A 21301-nucleotide genomic window follows, 5' to 3' on the forward strand; every position below is an offset into this window, starting at 1 on the left:
ACATAACACAGAATATAATGCATTTAAAAATATTTCAACTTTTTATGCCTGTCACATTCGGTAATGTTTTAATTTTATTTTGTATGAAAATATAAATTCATTATTTTTTATTACTTGGAATGGATGGTGTTTTCAGTAGAAATGTAAACAATAACAATCTCGGGCTGCATGCCTGCTCTAGTTCCGGTTAGAAAGTTTGCAGCTGCTTATTACATGTTATTCTACGAGGCGATAGTTTTAAACGGATAATTTTGTTTTCAATAAAAGAAATAAATTGTATAATTTCTGAGCTCAATTCTGTCGTATTTCATAAGATATTAATGTTATTATGTAATTCTGGTGAGTTTGAAGTGAACATTTGTTTTAGTTATTTACTAATATATTGTTAAAAAAGGTGACATGGTTGCTAGATTTTGAATAACTCGCTTTTTGGGAGTCTTGATATGGCCTCTTTCCATAAGTTTATTACTGTTTGTTCTTGTTGCAAGCTGTGCACCATCTTTCGTTAGTGTTAACACTTTAAAAAAATTGTAAACACAAGTATTGTTAGCATTGTAAACACAAGTAATAAGTAATCAAATACATCGTTTGCAAGAATCTCAAAACACAATGATGCCAAATGACTTTAAAATACAACGGAAACAGCAACCCGGAAATTTAGACGGCACCGAGCTTGCAGCATTCCCTAGTGTAAAAAGCACTATCCATAAGTTTTTTCTTCCTGAATCTAATAAATTTTTTGGTGCGATAGATTAAGAAAAGATTTGGGAAAACATCAGCCTGTGGAATACGGATTATAAGAGGCGTGGTAATTATTAAGAATTACTGTTTATAGATGACTATCGGATAATTAAGTATAACAACAAGACAAAGATACTCCCGATTATAAGAAACTTCGCTTGCTTAAAAAAATATGAAGATCGTAATAAAAATCGACATGTTTCGAGTGCTCAAAAATTGACGCCCATTCTCAAGACCCGCCATACATGATTGAGGAAAACTGCTATTATTTTCGGGTCTGACCTTGTGGGGATGAAACAAAAATTATTTTGGAATTTTTTTTAACTATTTTTAGTTATTTGGTTTTTTTTTCTTATTTGATGATAATTCTCTACAGAATGGTTTTTTACGTCTGATTCCCCGCCACCTCTTCCAGAAGCGGGCGAGTGGTGGCAAGGGCTCTCCAGAAGTTTCCGGTTGCGCACGGGACGAGCCCGTGGCTTGTGAACTGGGGTCCTTGGTGGCCGCGCGATAAGAATTAAAAAAAGAAACAATATGAAATTTTTTTTTATTTCATTATGAGGAATTTTTCAAATAGTTTTTTATATCCTAAGAATTCTTTATTTTACGTTTTTTAGTTTACAATTTTTTGATAAAAATTGTTGTCAAAAAACTTTTTTGAAAAATTAAATGGTATAACATTATGTGTTTATGTATTTTTCTTGCATTTTCTAATGTTTGAAGTAATATGATTTAGAAAAGTGTGGAATAAAAATTCGATACTTGCGTATTAACGCCAACGCTGCTACAGATTTGGCGGTTTTTAAGTGCCGCCAATCTACACCTAAAATTTTTGCAACAAATCATAAAGTAAAACACTTTATTTAAAATCAAAACACTTTCAAAATTCACAACACTTTATTTAAAATCAAAGTAAAATCGGATTTCGGTGGAAAATAAACCGACATAGAGTTTAACATAGATTCAAAACAATCTCTATTTTCTTTCACCTGATACTGTCGTCATATGAACTCTAATAAATAAGATTCCAAATGAAAGAACATTTCCAAAACGTACGTTTACCAAGATAAAGTTTCAGGTCATGGGAATTGGTACATTTTCGTTTTTTTGGTAAAATATTTCGCTCCTGAAAAAAAATTGCATCTTGTTCTGTTTTTGGCAAATCCCAAAGACGCATTTTCGTAGTACTAAAAAATGGCGTCAAAAATCAGCAAACAACAAGGCAACAAGGAATCCAAAGGATAACTGTGTGCGAACAACAGGATTGCTCTTTATTGGCCCATTAGAGCAACTTCTGCTGCGGTATCGTTAGTACGTAAGTACCAAAAATTCAACAAGAATTCAGCTTTTGTGTTTTTAAGTTACATATTGAAATTCATATCGAGATCTTGCAATTATAAAATTTCATTGTGTGGTGCGTCATCTTAAAGTAATGAAGGGATAATCTGTGTATATATTATTTGAGAATAAAGTTTTCAAATGAAGAACATATCAGTTTGGAATTCTCCGGATTTATAAAGCAGGTAAGTGTTATAATTTATAAAATAAAAAATTTTACTTTTAAATAATTTTTTTTCTTATTTGATGATAATTTTCTATAGAATGGTTTTCTACGTCCAATTATGACTAAAAAAAAAAAAAAAAAAAAAAACAAGAATTTTTAGAATTGTTTTTTTTTTGTTTTTGTTTTGTTTCATTAGCATTTTTCATTTTACGTTTTTTAGTTTCTAAATAATAATTTTTATTGAAACTTTAAATTTTTTGATAAAATTTTTGTCGAAAAACTTTTTTTACAAAATTAAATTATAAAAAATTATGAGGCTTATGCATACTTTTTGCTTATTTTAATATTTGAAGTAATATGATTCTTGAAACTATGGATTGTAAAGTTTAAATAGGCCTTTCATGTTACATCATTAAGTTCAGTAAAACTATTTCTCAGGCATTAGGTTTTAACTCTAATAAGAAGATACATATTTTTTTCTGTTTATTTATAAATATTTTTCTGATATGTTTTGGATGATCTCCCTCTAAAAGAAAAGAGATACCATTTTGTTCTCGTTTGCATATGAGAGAATATCAAACATTTTTCCTTTTTAAATTTAATAAGCTACAATAAGGAAGGAACGTTACAATGCTACACGCTACGTTAAAGACGTCTCCAGAGTAACTGAATGGCTGTTCATACTGAAATCGCAGGTATTCGCCTCATACAACAACGCCCCCTATAGTTCGTTGCGATAGCGAACTGACCAGTTGCAAATTGATTGACAAATTCGTAAGCCGATATTTAACTTATAAAATAACTTAAATTATTTTCACCTTAAATGAATTATTTTAGATTTTACTTCAACTCACGTAAGTTTTCATCACATGTAATTTAAGAGATTGTCGTACGCCGAATAAAGAGTGCAACAGCAAACCATTATAAAAATGAATATTTTTTTTTTGCTCTACATGACATCTTATAAAAATTGCCTAATATTAAACACTTTGAAAATTTAACTTTAATAACTATAAAAGTGTAGCCTCATGCTTTGAAGTTTCGTGCTTGCTAATTTTCCGTTCCTTCTCCCATGTACCCAAAACAAAAATAATCTCGAATCTATTTTTTACGAATAGCTGTCATCTGAAACAGTAAATTAACAACAAATATTGATTATATCATTTTTCTATGTTTTTTTCCAGCTCAACATGATAATTTTTTGGATATAATTATGAAAAAAATTTCGGATGAGAATTATAAACAGTCGATCTCATTTTTAACAAGCACGAAGGGACCTCAACATTTGCTCATTATGACAGAGTGCTAATTTAAAACGAGTTTGGGAAAAAATCATAAAAGCTCATAAATAAATACTGAATTTTAAATGCAGTACTTAAATAATTTATTTCTATATTTCTGTACAGTACAAAAAAAGTTAGTTACTTTGCTTTAAACTGTCTTATTGCCTCTCTGTTGATTTACTGGCTGCGGTCAGTGTGCCGGTGGGTGACCACTTGGATCAGTCTGCGTAGGAACCGAGGGTGTGCGGTATTGGTCCTCGTTAAACTGTTCTACCGTAAAGTTCTCGACTTCGCGTGCAGGTCGTCGGGCTACCGAAGCGGGGGTGCCATCCCATTTGCAGAGGATCAAAATTGTGATGGCATGTCTTCGGATCATCATCAGGGATGTTTCCCAGACTGTCGCCAATAGCCCATTGTGCAGCTCTAGTGCGACGTAAATGAACCAACCAACCAACCAACTCTGTTGATTTATGGGTCGTCATTAACTTTCAGTTTGGATATAAAAGGATTTTTTTCAAGAAGGGATTAGAAAATCTGGAAAGATGCAAGATTTATGAATCACAAAAATATTGCTCACTGAAACTGATGTTCTCTCGTTTAAAGCGAGCTATGCTCTAATAGACTTAACATTATACAAACCAAATATTTTCAATTTCATCGTTAAAGCCGGGTTCTCGTTAAATCAGAGCTCGTTATAAGCAAATATGACAGTATACAATATAAAATTCACAATAGTTTATACAGTTTTGTTAAGATCAAAAATAGTAAACTATTTTATAGCAAAAATATTATTCGAAAAAAGTGTCATTGAATTGAATAACCAGAGAGTAAGCTATGTTCATTTGACAAGTTTTCCAGAAATCAAACATTTCTGAAAAATAAAAACTAATCATTTAAAGGAAAAAAAAGCAATTTGAACATTTTAATAAGAATAAGCCACGTGAAAACCGATAGCTGATTATCAATTGTATTTTATTTCTTGTCTTAGCTTACGCAAGAAGGTATCTTCTAGGTGGGAGTAAGAAACATTTAGCAGCTGTAGGTATCTGTGAGAATTTGAACATTCATACCATTTCGTACTTCAAATTTACATATTTTAGTGATGTGGCGATAGTACCGTGATTTCTGTAAGGAGTTTGGTATATAAGAGTAGAAAAATTGCAGGTTATCTACGTTTTATCGCGATAAAATTTCGGCCTAAACATGCGTGTCTTCCTAGCTTTACTTGTCATCACACTTTGCGCCTTGGTAAGTACTACGCGGTAGCTCACAATAATTTATTTGGTAATCAGAAATAAAAATAAAATATTTTATAAAAAGGTTCTGGTGCATTGACAGTTAAAACAATTTATTATTTTTGTGGAATTTTAGATTTTTTTTAAAATAGAACCAATCCAATTCGCTAGTTCTTTTAAATACGCAATACTATATAGATAATGCATGAAGCTGATGAGCAATTAATGCATTTAATAATTAATTTACACCACCAATGGCTATTATTTTGACAAAAATTATAGTTGATGACAAACTGTTTCAATTTGGTTGAAAAGTCTTTTTCAAATGAATGTAAAAATATTTAAAAAAGCATTTTGTGACAAATAGTTTTTTTAAAATGTTTTAATTATGAGCCGAAAAGTCTTTTTTAAATTAATTTATTTTTTGAAATTTTTTTTTTAAATGTATATATGTTTTAGTTAATAATTTTTTTATATGCATTTTGCAGCAAATAGGTATTTTTTTTTCAGTAAATGCATATACTATTAGCGGTAAATATTTTTTAAACGCATTTATTTTGTGGCAAATTGTTATTTTAGAGTTTATAGGTTTTCTTTATGTTTTTTTTTTGATTATGGAAGACTATGTTTAAATGTATTCCTTTTCCTTAAATCACTTTTTCTAAAATATTAATTTTGTGTGAAATCCCGTTTTGAATGTATTCTATTTGTGGCAAATAACTTAACAACAGAACTTGCTTTGTGCCAAATTAGTTTTTAAAATATTTTGTTAAATGCAGTTATTTTGAAAGTCGTTTTTAAAAATATTTATTTTATTAGGATTGTTCTGTTAATATGTATTTTGTGATAAACTGCATTTTTGTTCCAATGAGGTGGATCTAGTTCGAATCCCAGTGATGGCTGGTCGATACGAATTCCGCACCCTGCTCGCACCAACCACATGGCTAACGTCAAATATTTTCAGTGGTAAACGGATCATGGGTTCGAGTACCCTTGCCGTCAGGCTAACCGTGGTTGGTTTTCGTGGTTTTCCTCTCCATGTGACGCAGACGCGGATTAGTTCCATTAAAAAAAGTCCTCCACGAAGGCAAATGTTTCCCTATACTTGAACCAGGAGTTCTCCAGTCTTCTGGATTGGGTTCAAAATTACAAAGCTAAGGATTTAAACATTAGTAGTCGTAAACCCGAAGTTGGGCTGGCTGTTCAATGACGGTTATTAAAAAAAATTGATTTTTTTTAAAGTATTTAATTTGTGTTAAACTGCTTTTAAAATTATTTATTTTATAACAAACAGGTTTTCTTAACACATTTATTTTTTAGCCAATTGTTCTCCTTAAGCATAAATATTTTGAAGTATAAAGTGCTTAAAAATATCTATTTTGAATTATATAGCTTTTTTTAAGAGTCTAATTTGTGGAAAAACGATTTCAAAAATTTAGTCAGACAAATAACTTTTTTAAGTGTATTTTTTTCGTCGGAAAAGAGTTTCTTAAAATATTTAATTTGTGAAAACTGATTTGTGATTTTTTAATGTATTATTTAATTTAAAAAATTCATTTTTTATAAATAATGAATTAAAAGTATTTTTTTCAATAAATTTATTTTTTAGACTCTATTTTTCTTTAATATTTATTTAATTTAATTTTTTTAAGTATTTGTAATGCTTATAATAAAAGACAATGCCATTTTTACATGCATTTATTTCTGACTAGAAAAATAATTCATCACTTAAACTGTTTCATTTTAATTTTTTTTAAAACATCAATTAATAAATGCATTTATTGAGGATTTCTTTCCGTCTTCGAAATAATAGTTACATATGATTTATCAATAATTTTATATGGTCTATAAGAGCATAAAAATGAGTAAGTTTTATTGAAAGTTTAACATTTAACATCTATCAAATTAATAAATAACCGTGACTTATTTGGTTTATTCAGGCGTATTTCATGCCTTGTTTCCGTCTTCAAAATTTCGGGTGAGTTATGAGAAAATGAAACAGACTGTTTAACATCGAAAATAGAGTTAAACTGTGGAAACTTTTTTGAATATAGGTTTTATATATAGGTTTTATGTATAGGTTTTATGTATAGGTTTTATATATAGCTCTTGAATATAGTTTCGAATATAGTATTCCTGGCAACTTCATTTTGAAAGAAAAACTTTTAGCTCTAACATTTTCGAATTTTCGCACAAATATTTCGAATTTGCGTATTATGTACCGTTTCAACAATTCCTTGTGTTTTAGTAAGATGAATTTGTAATATGTATCTACGTATCTTACCTTTTGATTTGTTTCAAAAATCGTTTCTTAGGCGTAGTACAACCTTTTTGAACCTTGTGCTATTAAACCCTACATTCAATTCAATTTAGTTAAGAAGGAAAAAAAAAAGCACAAATCTGCTTTGGACAAATGTGTTTTATTAATAAACTTCGTCTTCTCGTTAATTGATAATGGTATTTACCATAATATGTATAAGTTTAGACATAAAGCCTTATATTCCGACATTTTCATAAAATAGCAGGTAAAAAAAATTAAATTTTTATTTGATTTATTATAGTTATGCTACCGCTTTTTAATTTTTATTATTTTTGATACATCATTTAAACCTATATCATTTAAAAGAAATTCTGGCGTAATGTATGAAATTTATATGTTGATAAACATCTGCTTACCTAAAAAGTTATAGAGCTGTTATCTTTGGTTTTCTTTGGCAGGCAGCAAACGCAGCCTTGACCTGCTTCGGAGATGAAGAGAAATGCAGTGCTGAAGAATGCTGCATCCAAATTGGCAACACTCCAGTTGGAATTTGTAAGAATAAGCACGATATTGGTACGTCAGAAATCTAATTTTTTGGAATTTTAAAATTCATTAGTACAATATACACTATGCTGTTGAGTGCATTATTGTTGAGCGTCCTTAATTCTTTAGTGTAAGACATGTATCGCAAATAATTTTTTACAACCTAGAAAACATTACACGCATGTGATTGTTTATTGATATTTATTGTGACATTTATTGAGATTTTTGGAATAATCAACATTTATATATATCTTTAGATTGCTTGTCAAAAAAGAAATGAAGGAAAAAAATACAGTCGAAAATCGATTTCAGCTTAATAACTTCTGCACTACTCACGATTCAGAAAGGTTATATTAAATACTCCTCACTCACGATTCACAGAACTCACTCACTTATATTAAAAACTCACTGAAAGGTTATATTGAAAATGTAAAAAATCTTGGTATATAGATTCCTTCATTTTCGGTTTGGGCGTAAACTAAATACATTTTTAAGTATCGAACTGTATCATTGAGGTAACATTTTTATAAAATTGACAAAATAAGAATTGTTTGAAAGAATTAGCGAAAATACACTCTATAACAAAACAATCGACGCACCAAGAAGCAATCATCCGATTGCTTTGAAATTTTGTATGTATGAATGTTTTAAACAGATATGGCTGGAATGATGCCGACTGGGGACGTATAGTCTTTAGCGACGAATCCCGCTTCCTACTGTGTCCCATAGAGTTAAGAGTATAAGTAGAGATGGCATTTCCCACCCTCCTATGAGTAGAAACTGAAGTAACTGTCGGCCATCTTGGATTATGCAAAGCATTCATTGTAACTTATGGTTGCATGGCTAGTAAATGGAAGTTTTTAAGTGTCAAACAAAACTTAATTTTTTATTGCTTTTAGTTACACGAAAAAAAAGCGCCTCATTTATTACAATTTAATATTTATAAAAATAACATAACTAAAGATTAAATTTAATCATTTTTAGGCCAAATAATCTAATATTTCATGTATGTAGATTTATTTTTTGACATATAAATGAAAAGAAAAATAGTTTAAATTAAAACGCTTTTTATTTTAAACTATTATTTTTTTATTTAATGCTTAAAAAAGAAAAATTTAAAATTTAAAAAAAACGTAAGTTTTTTGTTAGTTATTTTTTCATGCATTTATTAATTTTAGAAGACAAACTTTCCCTTTCATAAATTATATCCCTCAATTGAAGCAGTCATTTTTTGTTGATTGAATCATCATAGAAAATAATTAAATTTTAATACTTTAATAAAAGTTGTAAAAAAAATAAATTAATATTTATTAAAAAATTTGAATTAAATATATTATTATGTTTATCTTATATATTTCTTTCATTTAGTAGAATAACACTGACTTTTAAATTCTTTTTTCTCAGTTCATGGAAATGAATTTCTTATTTTATTCTTAAAAAATACAGACATAAAAGAAAAAGAAATCATTTTATTTATTTTTACATTATATACAATCAATTTCCATATTTTTTTAAAGTAAATACTATCAGAGTTTATTAGTCAAGATTAATAATTCTTCACTCACAAATAAGAATAATATATGTTGGTTATTCAACAGTAAAATATTGCATTAAATGTATTACAAGTGATAAGAATTTAAAAATATACACTTATTTATACACACATTTTAAAGTACACAAAAAACAAAAATTTAAAAAAACGTAACTTTATTGTTAACAATTTTTTCATTCATTTATTAATTTTAGAAGGAAAACTTTCCCTTCATAAATTATAGTTGTTTAATAAGAGTTGTAAAAAGCATTTCATACATTTGTTAAAAAATTTGAATTAATACTTTAATTTGTCACTATCTTGTAAATGATTTTTGCAATAATATTGAAAATGATAAATAGTTTAATAATTATTAGAGTAAATTAATATTTAAATTATTTAACAATAAGAGTTTCTGTTCACTAAATTTTTTTTAATCAATGAATCTGTAAGACCATCAAGCAGATTTATTGTTCTATCAATCATATCTTCTGAGAAATGCTCATTACACAATTTACTACACAAAGAAGGTTTCCAATTAACTCGTCTCACAGCTTTGATCCATAACTGTTTACGTTTTTCATCTTTAGGAAAACTGCAAATAAAATTCCAACTTAAAAGCATGAACATAAAAACTCGTTAATTATATAAGTCTTTTAAAGAACCGACTCAAAAGATTTATAATTAGCAATTAGAAGCAACTTTATTAAAATTTTGATAATTACAGTTAATCCAGTCGATAATTTCAAAAAAATAAATGCAGTAGCACAAATAATCTGTTTTCAGTCTATTATACTCAACTAAAACCCACGACTACAATACAGATTACCCACAACTGAAACTTTTAATTTATTTCATTAACCTAAATGCATATCGATTATTAATAAAATGCACGAACTGAAGTAGTTCGCAAAATGAGAATATGGCAGATTTTTGCCAGTTTCTATAGTTCACTGGATTTTCTATTATAAAATTTATGGAAAGGTATCCACCAAGGTTATAAAAGTGAAAAAAAGTAACAATTTGGGTGGATTTTTTAAATTATGTTTGTGTGTTAAAAGCTCTAAAAAAATTTCATGTCATTCATCAGTGCAAGAGTGATCATAAATTAAATAGCGGTTGAATAAAAATCAAATTGTTGACAAACTAGACATTACGATCATATTTTTAAATTCCACTTAATAGCAGAGCAACAGTTTGGAATTACAATTGAAAAAGCAACAGTGCTGATTTTTAATGTTTAGATTACGGAATAATGATCAATAACAGTAAATAACAGAAAAACACACAAAATTATTTGAGAAACTCTTCATGATAGATTAAATTTCATAAAAGCAAAAAATATTGTATCAAATAAAATAAATACTTTTAACCATTCCCACTAATTCGAATAACACATGATACTATAATTATGCCATATTAATTGTCAATTAAGCAGTATAAAAGTAAACAAAATTACATTATCTTGTCTAGAATTAGTTTTATAGTTTTGATATTCTATAAGCCACTTAGAAATTCTATTTTGATTCATTTCAATAAAAATTGATAAGAATCAAGATTAGGTTTGAAATGAATAGCTAATAGTTAAGAAGAAGAAAAAAAATCTTTAGTCTTCTGACATTCTGTAAGAACAGAATTTAAAATTACTAAATTAGAAAATGATGAAGAGAATTGAATTTACACTTACCTATGAAATGAAATTCCAGGCATTTTCTTTGTCCATCGATTCGTACAGCCATATGCAATGCAGTTCGTCATTTTTACAAGCAAAATATAATTAAATTCAATGTTTAAAAGGTAAAATAAAGAAAATCGTTAAAGAGAAATAAAAAAAAAACGATAAAGATAACATTGATCAGCAAGTTCAACGTGTAGAAGATAGCAGCATTCAAATGTTTTGCATAAACCAATATGGCCGACCGGTTACAGTGATGGCTTCACTGTTACTTTCTCATGTCAACTCTACCTATACTCTTTACTCTATGCTGTGTCCTGACGATCATCGAAGACGTGTTTGGAGACGCGCAGGGCTAAGGGGGGATCCTGCCTTCACTATTGCACGCCACACCGGCCCTCAACACGGCATTATGGTCTGGGGTGCCATTTCCTTTGACAGTCGGACCCTTTTGGTCGTCATTAGAGGTACACTTACTGCACAGCGGTACGTCGACGACATCCCAAGATCTGTTTTGCTACCGTTCCTTTTGCAGCTCCCTTCAGGTTTTCCCCGAGTTTCAATGCCAGACCACATACGGCATGAACACATGTTGCTATGAACTGTCAGCAAGCTTCTCAAACTCTTCCTTGGCCTGACAGATCACCAGATCTCTCTCCCATCAAGCATGTCTGGGATACGATGGGAAGGCGATTGCATCTGGCACGAATGTTGATGACCTCGTTCGACAATTGCATCGAATTTGGCAGGAAATACCGCAAGAGACCATCCGGGAGCTTTATCGGTCTATGCCACTCCGTGTGGCAGCTTGTATCCAGGCTAGAGGCGGATCAACACCTTATTGAACTTGTTACTGTAACTCTGCAATAAATTATTCAATTGTTCTGAAATTTTAATCATTTATTATTCTGTACATTGTCTTCTTATTCACCAATTTTCGTTTTAATCGAACAACTCCTTCTTGGTGCGTCGATTTTTTTGTTATAGAGTGTATATTACTAAAAATATGATTGTTTTTTACACGAAATGTTTTTGCAATAAAGGCATAAATTGATTCGAATGCTCACAAAAATGTGCGTTGTAGGTAAATAAATAAACAAACAAAAATTAGCAACTAAATAAGTAAAACTGTGACAGTGAAAAGGAAAATAAAAAATGTGGCTACAGAAATGTGACTACATGCACATTTTTAGTTTACCTGATGGAAATTGTTCACCTAAATTTCTTGCTGTCCAATGAATCCAAATCAATTTTTGATTAAATTCGAAGGTCTTTTGAATAATCGTTTTTCACTTTCTCACAATTTCTTTGATCTATCAAATTGGTATTAATGTTTTTAATCTTACCTTCCTCTCTTATGATTAGTCATATGTTGATAATGTTTCTGGTTTATTGTTTTTGCTTTAAATATCAGTAGAGAGCCATTTATGAGTATGAGCATTCCTTTTGACAAGGAATTTGATTAAGGGACACTCTGCAGAGATTACGGGATACTCTGTACTCTTAAAATTTTTTGTCTTCCCGAGCTATGTAGTGTACAGATCGTTTTACAAATGGTATTAAAAAACAAAGGTAATATTATTAAAAGTACACTAAAGGGATTGCATTCCTTAGTTATAGTATTAACAAAATTATTACTTTGTGCAAATGACCTGATAATACTGGTTATTGGTTAAAATTACAATCTGAAGCAATTTAGCCTCATGCTCTTAATATTTTGTGTTAGATATTGTTTGTGAGATGCCTAAAAGAAGTGTATTATTTCTTAAGTTACCGAGAACCATGTTATCATTAAATCATGAAAATAAATATTCTCAACCACGGTATCAGTAAATTTCGGTGATAAGCTTATTCCTTATATAATAATTTAGTTTTATGCTTAAGAAAAACAGAACAAATTTCTAGAATTAAATCTATTAGTAGATCAGGTCCTCGAGCACCTGAATACTAAACTAATTTGGAGAAAGCTGAAAATTATTTCACAATTTGTGGGTTGGATCAAATATGGATATTTGATATTTTTCTCTCACTTAAGGTGAGATTTAGTCACCATATTGAATTTATAGAGGGAAAAATCACAAATATTGTTTTCCATTTGATTTTTGTGCGCTAAATAGAATAACATTAAAACTAAGTCAATATGAATAATAATTTAGAAGTTGTATGCCTTTATCGTATGCATAATGTATATTGTTAGTATGCATTGTCCACGCCCTCATTGGCGAGATTGTAATGCGCCAAGCGTAGCTTTCTAGCGTTCTTTTCTAAAGATGTCGGAGCTAATAGAGTCAAATGGACTGTAACGTTTGGTAATTTTTTATTGAATGAGAAAAGAACGTTAGAAAGCTACGCTTGGCGCATTACAATCTCGCCAATGAGGGCGTGGACATGCATTATGCTTCACTTGTAAAAGTAAGAACGTCACACGCTTAAATAGGAATAGTAATTATTTTAATAATAGCTTAAATAATAATAGCTGTCTAATAGTTTTTTTAAAAAATAACTTTTGGTGTCATTTACACTTTAATTTTCATCAACTATTAGAAACATAATTTTTTAAAAAAATTAAAAACTAGTTGCTGCAGCAAAACATATTATGCTACGTTCGTAACAAGCAGTTTTGGATTTTTTAAAAAATAATTTTCAACTTAAATATTTATTAAAAAGTGGAGTAATGATAAATAATATTTAGAATATATTTAAGACGAATTATTAGATCTCCTTGATTATTTTTTCGTGATTTTTAAATCCTGTATCGTGCTCTTTAAATTCAGAAAGTAAGACATGGGGTAATCACCTTTTAATAATCCTACCAACTTTGACTTTAGTCTCATACAATTAGGTCTTATTCAATGTAGCATAAATTCAATTTAGTCTCATTCAATTTAGATGAAAAATAAATAAATCGGAAACATTATCTCACTTATCTAGATAATAATGCTTAAGTTTTCCTCTTTTCTTGTATTCCTTATTTCTTCAGTAAATTTAAGATGGCTTCAGTAAATTGATACTTACTTCGGAGGAGGCAAAACTCAGTTATTCATATCGGACTTGAGAAAACTTCTAAACAGTTTCCAGTTTTTCTCTGATTATTTCAGTATTGAGAAATTGTTTTTACTCGGGAACTGGCCTATTAAAAATTGAAAGAGTATTTTGTAGAAAACTGCGAAGTTAATTAGAAACCACATATGCTTTTGACAAAGATATTAAACTTTCAGAAGTTTTTTCGAAAGAAAAATTTTGCATTCCCCTATTGGTGTCGTAGGATATTGGAAAATGCATTAAAATAAAGTACTATCAAAAATAAATGCATAAAGAAAGTATAGTTAGTTAAATAATAATTCTGGCCCAATTTAGTAAAATAAGATTAAACAAGAATATGTATGAGTAAAGATCAAATTAAGGGATCTCATATCTTTTTCGTAATAAAGTTGGGTATATTTTTGAAAACTTTTACTAAATTACTTTCTTCCATCGGAAATTCGACTTAGCCGAATAATTTAATGGTTTGTACTTGCAACCATCTGAAGTTTGTTCTTAAACCTGGAAAACAGAGTTTTCAAAATGTCAGTTCACATGTTTTTCCAATAAGCTCTTCAAGTATTCAGTATTTTTTACTTTTATCAATCGAGTACGCTTTAAATGGTTTTTGGCATTAAAGTTTATACTGATAAATTACGAATAAAACCTAAATGAAAGGATATACCTAGAATAAACTAGTCCTTGGTTTATTGAAACGGCTTATAGAAGGAATTACCGACCCCTAGTTGATTAAAGCTCAAAGTTGTTTAGCTAATTATCTATCTGTGAATAAAATAATATATTTTTAGGTAATGCAGTAAAAACCTTGCTCTTTATAATGTTTACGAGTCTCGTACAATTTTAAATTCAGAATATTGATGTTTTCGAAATTAAAGATTATCTTCCGATTTTCACTTTCCCGGTATAGATGATTTTAAGGTTCGTGATCTGGCATGCTCTTGCCCTATATTTCCAACACTATTTATTTATGATTAAGAACCATAGGAAAATTGATGTATAATGTAGATATGGACTTCTTACTTTAATTGTATAGGATTTGTTGTCCTTAACTTTAATACCTTACACTTTGGTATATTTTTCCTTTTTCTGCTTATTTTCAAGCAGATATATTGTTTTGTTTTGGACATTTTTTTCAGGTAAATTATATTTTTAAAATTAATGATTATTCGAAAAGGTGCGTACAAAATGGTAATAATTTTGCATTTTTTCCAACTGCATTTCAGACGAAATTTGTGAAATGAAGCCCCTGAAGAACCTTTTCAAGAAACACGTCTTCAAAGTCCGATGTCCATGCAAAGATGAACTGAAGTGTGTTTCATCAAAGGGTGGCATTATCGGAGTAAGTATTTCTTTATTAATTTATATAAAATTATCAATGGAGCAAATAATAAACTTTTGATAATAATTTCAATGCCGAATAGTTGAAAATGGCAAAAAATTTAATGATCAAACTTTAGCATAATAATAAAAGGAAATTTTAAATTATTTAATCTGATTCTCTTGCAAACTTTTAAAAAGAGTATTGATCATAATTTTACGCTGTTTTTTATTTAAAATAAGCCATTGATTTTGGGGAACTGAACAAGTTTTAAATTTGAATAAAAATCCTATAATTACAATAATTTCTTAAAGTGATGTACGATAACTAAGGTCCGAGATAGCCTGGTTGGGCCCGAGTTCAAGAGGTCGTAGGTTCGATCCCCGCTGACCGAAGATTCCTCAGGTAGTAAATGGTGACTGATGTGTGTTAAATTTATAGGGTCACAAAGTCCTCCATGTTCCCATAACAAATAAATTTTGGGGGTTTTCATAACAAATCCTCTGGGGGTACTGAATTGGATACTGATCGTTCTCTGGTCCAGGTCAAAATTATGATCCCTGGATGAATAAATGGATGCATGACAGGGTCTGCCCTACAAACGGGCTGTGACGTGTGTGTGACCGAAGTCGTATTTTTGGTCACGGATGGCACCGCTGAAAAACAAGAAATACACCCTCTGCCATAAATTCGCTTGGTTTCACTAAACCAGCTTGCTGGTTGGTAAGTGACATTAGAAACACCATGATATTTAAGGGGTGTTGTAGAATTAGGTTTTTAACCGTTAACCTTTAACGTTTAAAGGGCACATTTATTTTTTCTTAGTGTTTCGTGGGATTCATGGGGGTAGAACTTTATAAGATAGTAAAATATCAAAAACAGTATGGAGGTAAAAAGATAGCAATTATTATTCAAATAAGCATTAAATATTCTGAAAATTTTTGAAAAAAATAGTAAAAGAAAAGCATTTTTTAAAACGTCGAAATATTATTTTTTTACACTGTGTTCCGCAATCACCGACCTTAATGTGTAACTTTTTTTTTAAAAAAAAAAGTCAAGAAATTAGGCATGTCAACGATATCATATTAATTATTCGGTGGGAAAAAAATACACTACCGAAGTCTGAGGAACCTTGATTGAGGATGTTGGGATTAAAATGATCAAAACTAGTTTGATTGCTATATGTAACTTGAATAAGTGTTCAAAATTATAACTTTTTAACACTTCTTAATTTTCTTCTGCAATCAAAACGTTGTGATCACTTAATTTTGTATAGGCAATTAGTTATTTTGTCACAATGATGAAGTTTAATCAGAGCTGCTATAAGATATTAAGCTAACTGATTTTAATAATAACCCAACCATAATAATAACCTAACCATAATAATGACCTAACCATAATAACCTGAGTGACTTTTTTAATATCTCATATATTGCTTGAAATTATCGATTTCTATATTTTAAAATATATTTCAATCAGCAACCTTCAAATCAATAATTTACAAAAGAAAAAAAAATTGACCCTTTAAATATTAGTTTGAATAGTTTAATTTAAAAAAGAATATTAAAAAAAACTTTCTTTAAATTAAAAAAAAATATATGTATTAGAAGAGTTTCTACTTATACAAGAGATAGATAGAAGGTCAGTTAGAAGATACAAAAGCCTTTTTAAAAGCTTAAAATCTATTTTTTTAAAAAAACATTTTGGCATTATAAAAGTTACTAATATTTCTATTACAATTACGAGTATTATAAATCTTTTTTGAAATTTCCGTAAAAAATATTGTTTTAAATATTTAAAATTCTCACCTTATAAGAAAAAGGCGTTATCTTAAGGCAATTCTAGGGACAAAAAATTCATTTATAATGAAGAAAACTTTTGAAATTTTTTTTATTTTATTTCATGATAAGAACAGTTACAGATTTTAATACAGTTACAGATTAGAAAGCACAGAAGTTTGATTATAGAGATTTTCCATTCCTATTGACGTCAAAATATATTGCTATTTGACAATATATAGAGTTGTTCAAAATATCATGAAGAGAAAATCGCAAGTAATCAAATACGTGTTTTCCCGATTAATTATGAGCAACCATTAGAATTTTAATAGTGATTTTTAGTATTCACAATTTTAAATTATAATTGTAATCACATTTACATACAATACTGAACTACAATTTAAAAAAATAATGATTTATGATTACATCTTACCTTGATTGCCTAAATCTTAATTTGTTGCAATGATAACATATTGTAAACACATTACATGTAAACATAACGATTGCATGTAATCATTATATATTATCATCATTACAATTAATTAATTACTTGTTACGAGTAACATTTTTTCTCGAAACAAGATATTTTAACAACAGTTAGAGTAGTCACTTATAGTTATAATTTCCTTCAATTAGTAATAATAGCTCAATATTTTATCGACGTATTGAAAACAATTTATAAGAATAAAAATGAAATGTTAAAAATATTTTGATAAGAAATTCATGTTATTTTATTTCAGCCGAGAAACTTATAATTTGTGAAATTGTTTTGTTAAAATATTTTCTGAACCAAAGAAATTTCTTTTGCAGAAATTCGCCGGAAAATGTCAAGAGAACAGCGGAGAAGAAGAGGAATAACTTGATTTCTATTAATCATTTTATTATTAAATAAAAGTTTCAAAATACCTGTGTAGTTTTATCATATTTTGTTTTATGAATTTTTATCTTTGAGATTCCATTCTTTAAATATTAAATTAAGACCTTTGGGGAGAGAGGAGATAGGTTTATGCACATTTTTCCTAAAATGACGGATTACTAAGTTATGACAAGCCAATAACGTAAAAAATCAGTATCCCGAGAGTTATTACACGGTGAAGATAGGTTTTCTCCAAGTCAGCCTTTTTAGATATGAACCGTTCTTACTTCTTGTTTTCAAATATACATAAATTCTAATGTTTAAATATATAGAATAAGCTAAAAAACAGATCTTATTACCTTGCCAAGCATTCTGTTTTGGGGTTTTTCTTCTTCCCCTTATTTGTTACCAATACACTGTTTTCTCGTTAAATAACAAAGAATAAAACATCAGCAGAAATAGCATCATCGGTAGAAATAACAATAATTAAAATGCTCATTAGGCATGGTATATGCTAGTCAGTAAATATTCCTTTTCCCTGGTAATGTTATTTATATCTTGTTTTCATTTGTTGTTTACTTAACTTACATAAATTCTAATGTTTAAATATATAGAATAAGCTAAAAAACAGATCTTATTACCTTGCCAAGCATTCTGTTTTGGGGTTTTTCTTCTTCCCCTTATTTGTTACCAATACACTGTTTTCTCGTTAAATAACAAAGAATAAAACATCAGCAGAAATAGCATCATCGGTAGAAATAACAATAATTAAAATGCTCATTAGGCATGGTATATGCTAGTCAGTAAATATTCCTTTTCCCTGGTAATGTTATTTATATCTTGTTTTCATTTGTTGTTTACTTTTATTGTTTTCATTTGTTTCAATACTTTCACAATTAGTTGCTAAAATTAGAATTTCGTGTGCATAATAATTTAACTTATTTTACAAGAAAATTTGATGAAATAGGTAGAAAATTATTTATTTGTTTTGTATTCTATTGAAGAAACAACAAAAATTATTTTGATCTTGTTGTGATGAAAGATTCCTTTATTCGAGAATGATTAGTATTTTGAAAAAGAAAAATAAAGAAAATAATTTTAAAAAAGTCAGATCCTTTAAAAATAAAAAAGAGAATTTCTAAGTTGTTACATAAAAGTTAATACTAAATGAAGGAAAAAGAAACTAATTAATTTTTTTAAATTTAGAATGTGACTTAAAATTTAATATTTCGTTTGTGAATATACACTTATTATATCTATAGTCTTGAGGCTCTGCTTTGGTTAATTTAGAACACCGAAGAAAAAGTATGGTCAAAATTCCCAAAATATGCTAAAATTTACCATGCTTCTAGCTCTATGGGAACATAAAAAATCTCGGAAATTTTGACCGAAGTGCTTTGGTAAAAATTTTAGTAATGTTAACAATAAAATATGGTTAGGTAATATGTGATAAAATCTGAAAAATAAGACAAAATTTGGAAAATTATGCACAATGCCTTAGAGCATGGCAAAAAAAGTATTTTTTTAAAATGAAAGACGGTTTTCTTATAGTCAGTACATATTTTATTGAATTATATATTCTCCACTCTGATTCAATAAGGCTTGCCACCTTTCTGGTGGTAGAACAATTCCATGCTTAATTGGTGATCAAAACGAGAAAAAAAAAATAATAAAGAGAAAAATAGCTCTCCTCGTTTTTCTTTAACGCATCCACGCATTCGAATTTCTAATCCAAGGTTATGAATCATTTTAGAAGAGAAAGTAGATAATTAAAAGATGTATTTTATTGCTTATTTAAATATCATTGTCAGTTCTCAATAATAATTTTTCTCGTCTGGAAACTATCCTGCCGACTTATTTGTTAAGCTTTAAAAGCACTAACACTGTAAATTCGTAGTGTGGCCGGTGCTTCTGGAAAGGGATTCAGGAACATGGAGAAATAATACAATTTTATTAAAGTAAGGACTGGAGCCCCCCAAAATGAGAACATTACATGCTGGGGGATAGATAAAGAAGAGACCAATTGACCTTGGAAAGAGGGTTTTTATATCTTTTTGGACAATATATTTAAATATTAACAGATCTCAGTAACGTGGGACTGATCAATTTCCCGAGCTACTAAAGACACATCATCACATTTTCTGAGATAATTAGATCAATATTTTTGCTTTGTTTGTGGGAAAGGTATGAAATGAATGCTCGTTAGATGCAAGCTCTATTTATGGATTATATTTAATATATAATTCTTTTGACATATACATATATATCTATATAATATATAAAAAATAAAGCAGTAACTAAAATTTTAAAATTTGATATTCGGCTTGTAGCGCTTGTTTTATCAATGTATAAAGGTGATTTAATATAGTGTGACAACTGAGAGGAATCATTTTGTTAAATGTATGTTGCAAAATTTTAAGTAGAATAGCTTTAACAGAATAAAAAATTCTTTTGACAAAAGCTTACGGCCAAAGCAAACATATTTCAGAACTAATTGATCCTGTGCTGACCACTTCACAACATTAAAGATTATAGTCGAACAATCAATTGATTGACAATCAGGAATGTACTTAAATTTCATAGATTTCGAAAAAAGCTCTAAACAGTTAACAATACGAAAAAAAAACAACAGAAGCTCTCTTGTACCTGTTGAAATACTGTGGAATTTTAAATGTTTTGTAAACATCATCATAAACACATATAAAGATTATAATATACGAGAAATTTTTCCCAACCAACAATCAGAATCCCTCAAGGTTGATTCGGGTGTTAGACTGTATACTTTCTTCAACAAGTTTATTTTCTGAATCACTCAATACAGTTTTACAGCTTTTAAAACGCTGTAATCGACCAGTTGCAATTGATTAATAAATTCGTAAGCCGATGTTTAACTTGTAAAATAACTTAAATAATCTTCACTTTAAATGGACTATTTTAGATTTTACTTCAACTCACGTAAATTTTCATGACACATAATTTAAAATCCAGGAAACGCTGAACACTCTGAATAAAGAGCGCAACAGCAAACCATAACTGATTATTTTTTTTGGTTATACATAATCTCTTATAAAACTTGCCCACTATCAGATACTTGAAAAATTTAACTTTAAAACATTATAAAAGTGAAGCCTCATGTTTTGAAGTTCCGTGCTCGTTAACTTTCCTTCCTTTCATCCATGTATCCAAAACAAAAATAAGCTCGAGTCTAATTTGTACGAATAGCTATTATCTGAAACAAGAGATTATTAACAAATATTAATTATATCATTTTTCTATATTTTTATCAGCGCAATATGAAAATTTTTTGGATATAATTGTGAAAGAAATTTCGGGTGTTAATTATCTACAGTAGAAATTATTATTAACAAGCAGGAAGGTACTGCAACATTTGCTTACTATAGCAGAGTACTCGTTTAAAACGAGTTTGTGAAGAAAATCGTAAAAGTTCATGGATAAATATTAAATTTTAATAATAGTATTTACATAATTTATTTGTATATTTATGTACAGTACAAAAGAAGTGAGTTAAATTGTT

The 21301-nt window shown here is 28.9% G+C and overlaps 2 protein-coding genes across 2 annotated transcripts; one reads left to right on the forward strand and one right to left on the reverse strand.

The window, feature by feature from the left end:
* The first annotated feature begins 4711 nt into the window (after positions 1-4711).
* LOC107451270 (uncharacterized) lies at positions 4712-17817 on the forward strand. Its single transcript, XM_016067317.4, has 4 exons — positions 4712-4776; positions 7482-7596; positions 15038-15153; positions 17721-17817. Exons 1-4 carry the CDS (start codon positions 4732-4734, stop codon positions 17766-17768), a joined length of 324 nt encoding a protein of 107 aa, XP_015922803.1. The 5' UTR covers positions 4712-4731; the 3' UTR covers positions 17769-17817.
* On the reverse strand, positions 9145-11090 carry LOC107454817 (THAP domain-containing protein 1-like). Its single transcript, XM_087167944.1, has 2 exons — positions 10785-11090; positions 9145-9692 (listed from the first exon to the last, which is right to left on the reverse strand). The coding sequence occupies exons 1-2, from the start codon at positions 10853-10855 to the stop codon at positions 9497-9499; spliced, it is 267 nt and encodes an 88-aa protein (XP_087024070.1). The 5' UTR covers positions 10856-11090; the 3' UTR covers positions 9145-9496.
* Positions 17818-21301: the final 3484 nt, after the last annotated feature.

Source organism: Parasteatoda tepidariorum, chromosome 7 (genome assembly GCF_982258835.1).
Source record: "Parasteatoda tepidariorum strain Cologne lab strain chromosome 7, Ptep-v5.0, whole genome shotgun sequence".
Lineage (NCBI taxonomy): Eukaryota > Metazoa > Arthropoda > Arachnida > Araneae > Theridiidae > Parasteatoda > Parasteatoda tepidariorum.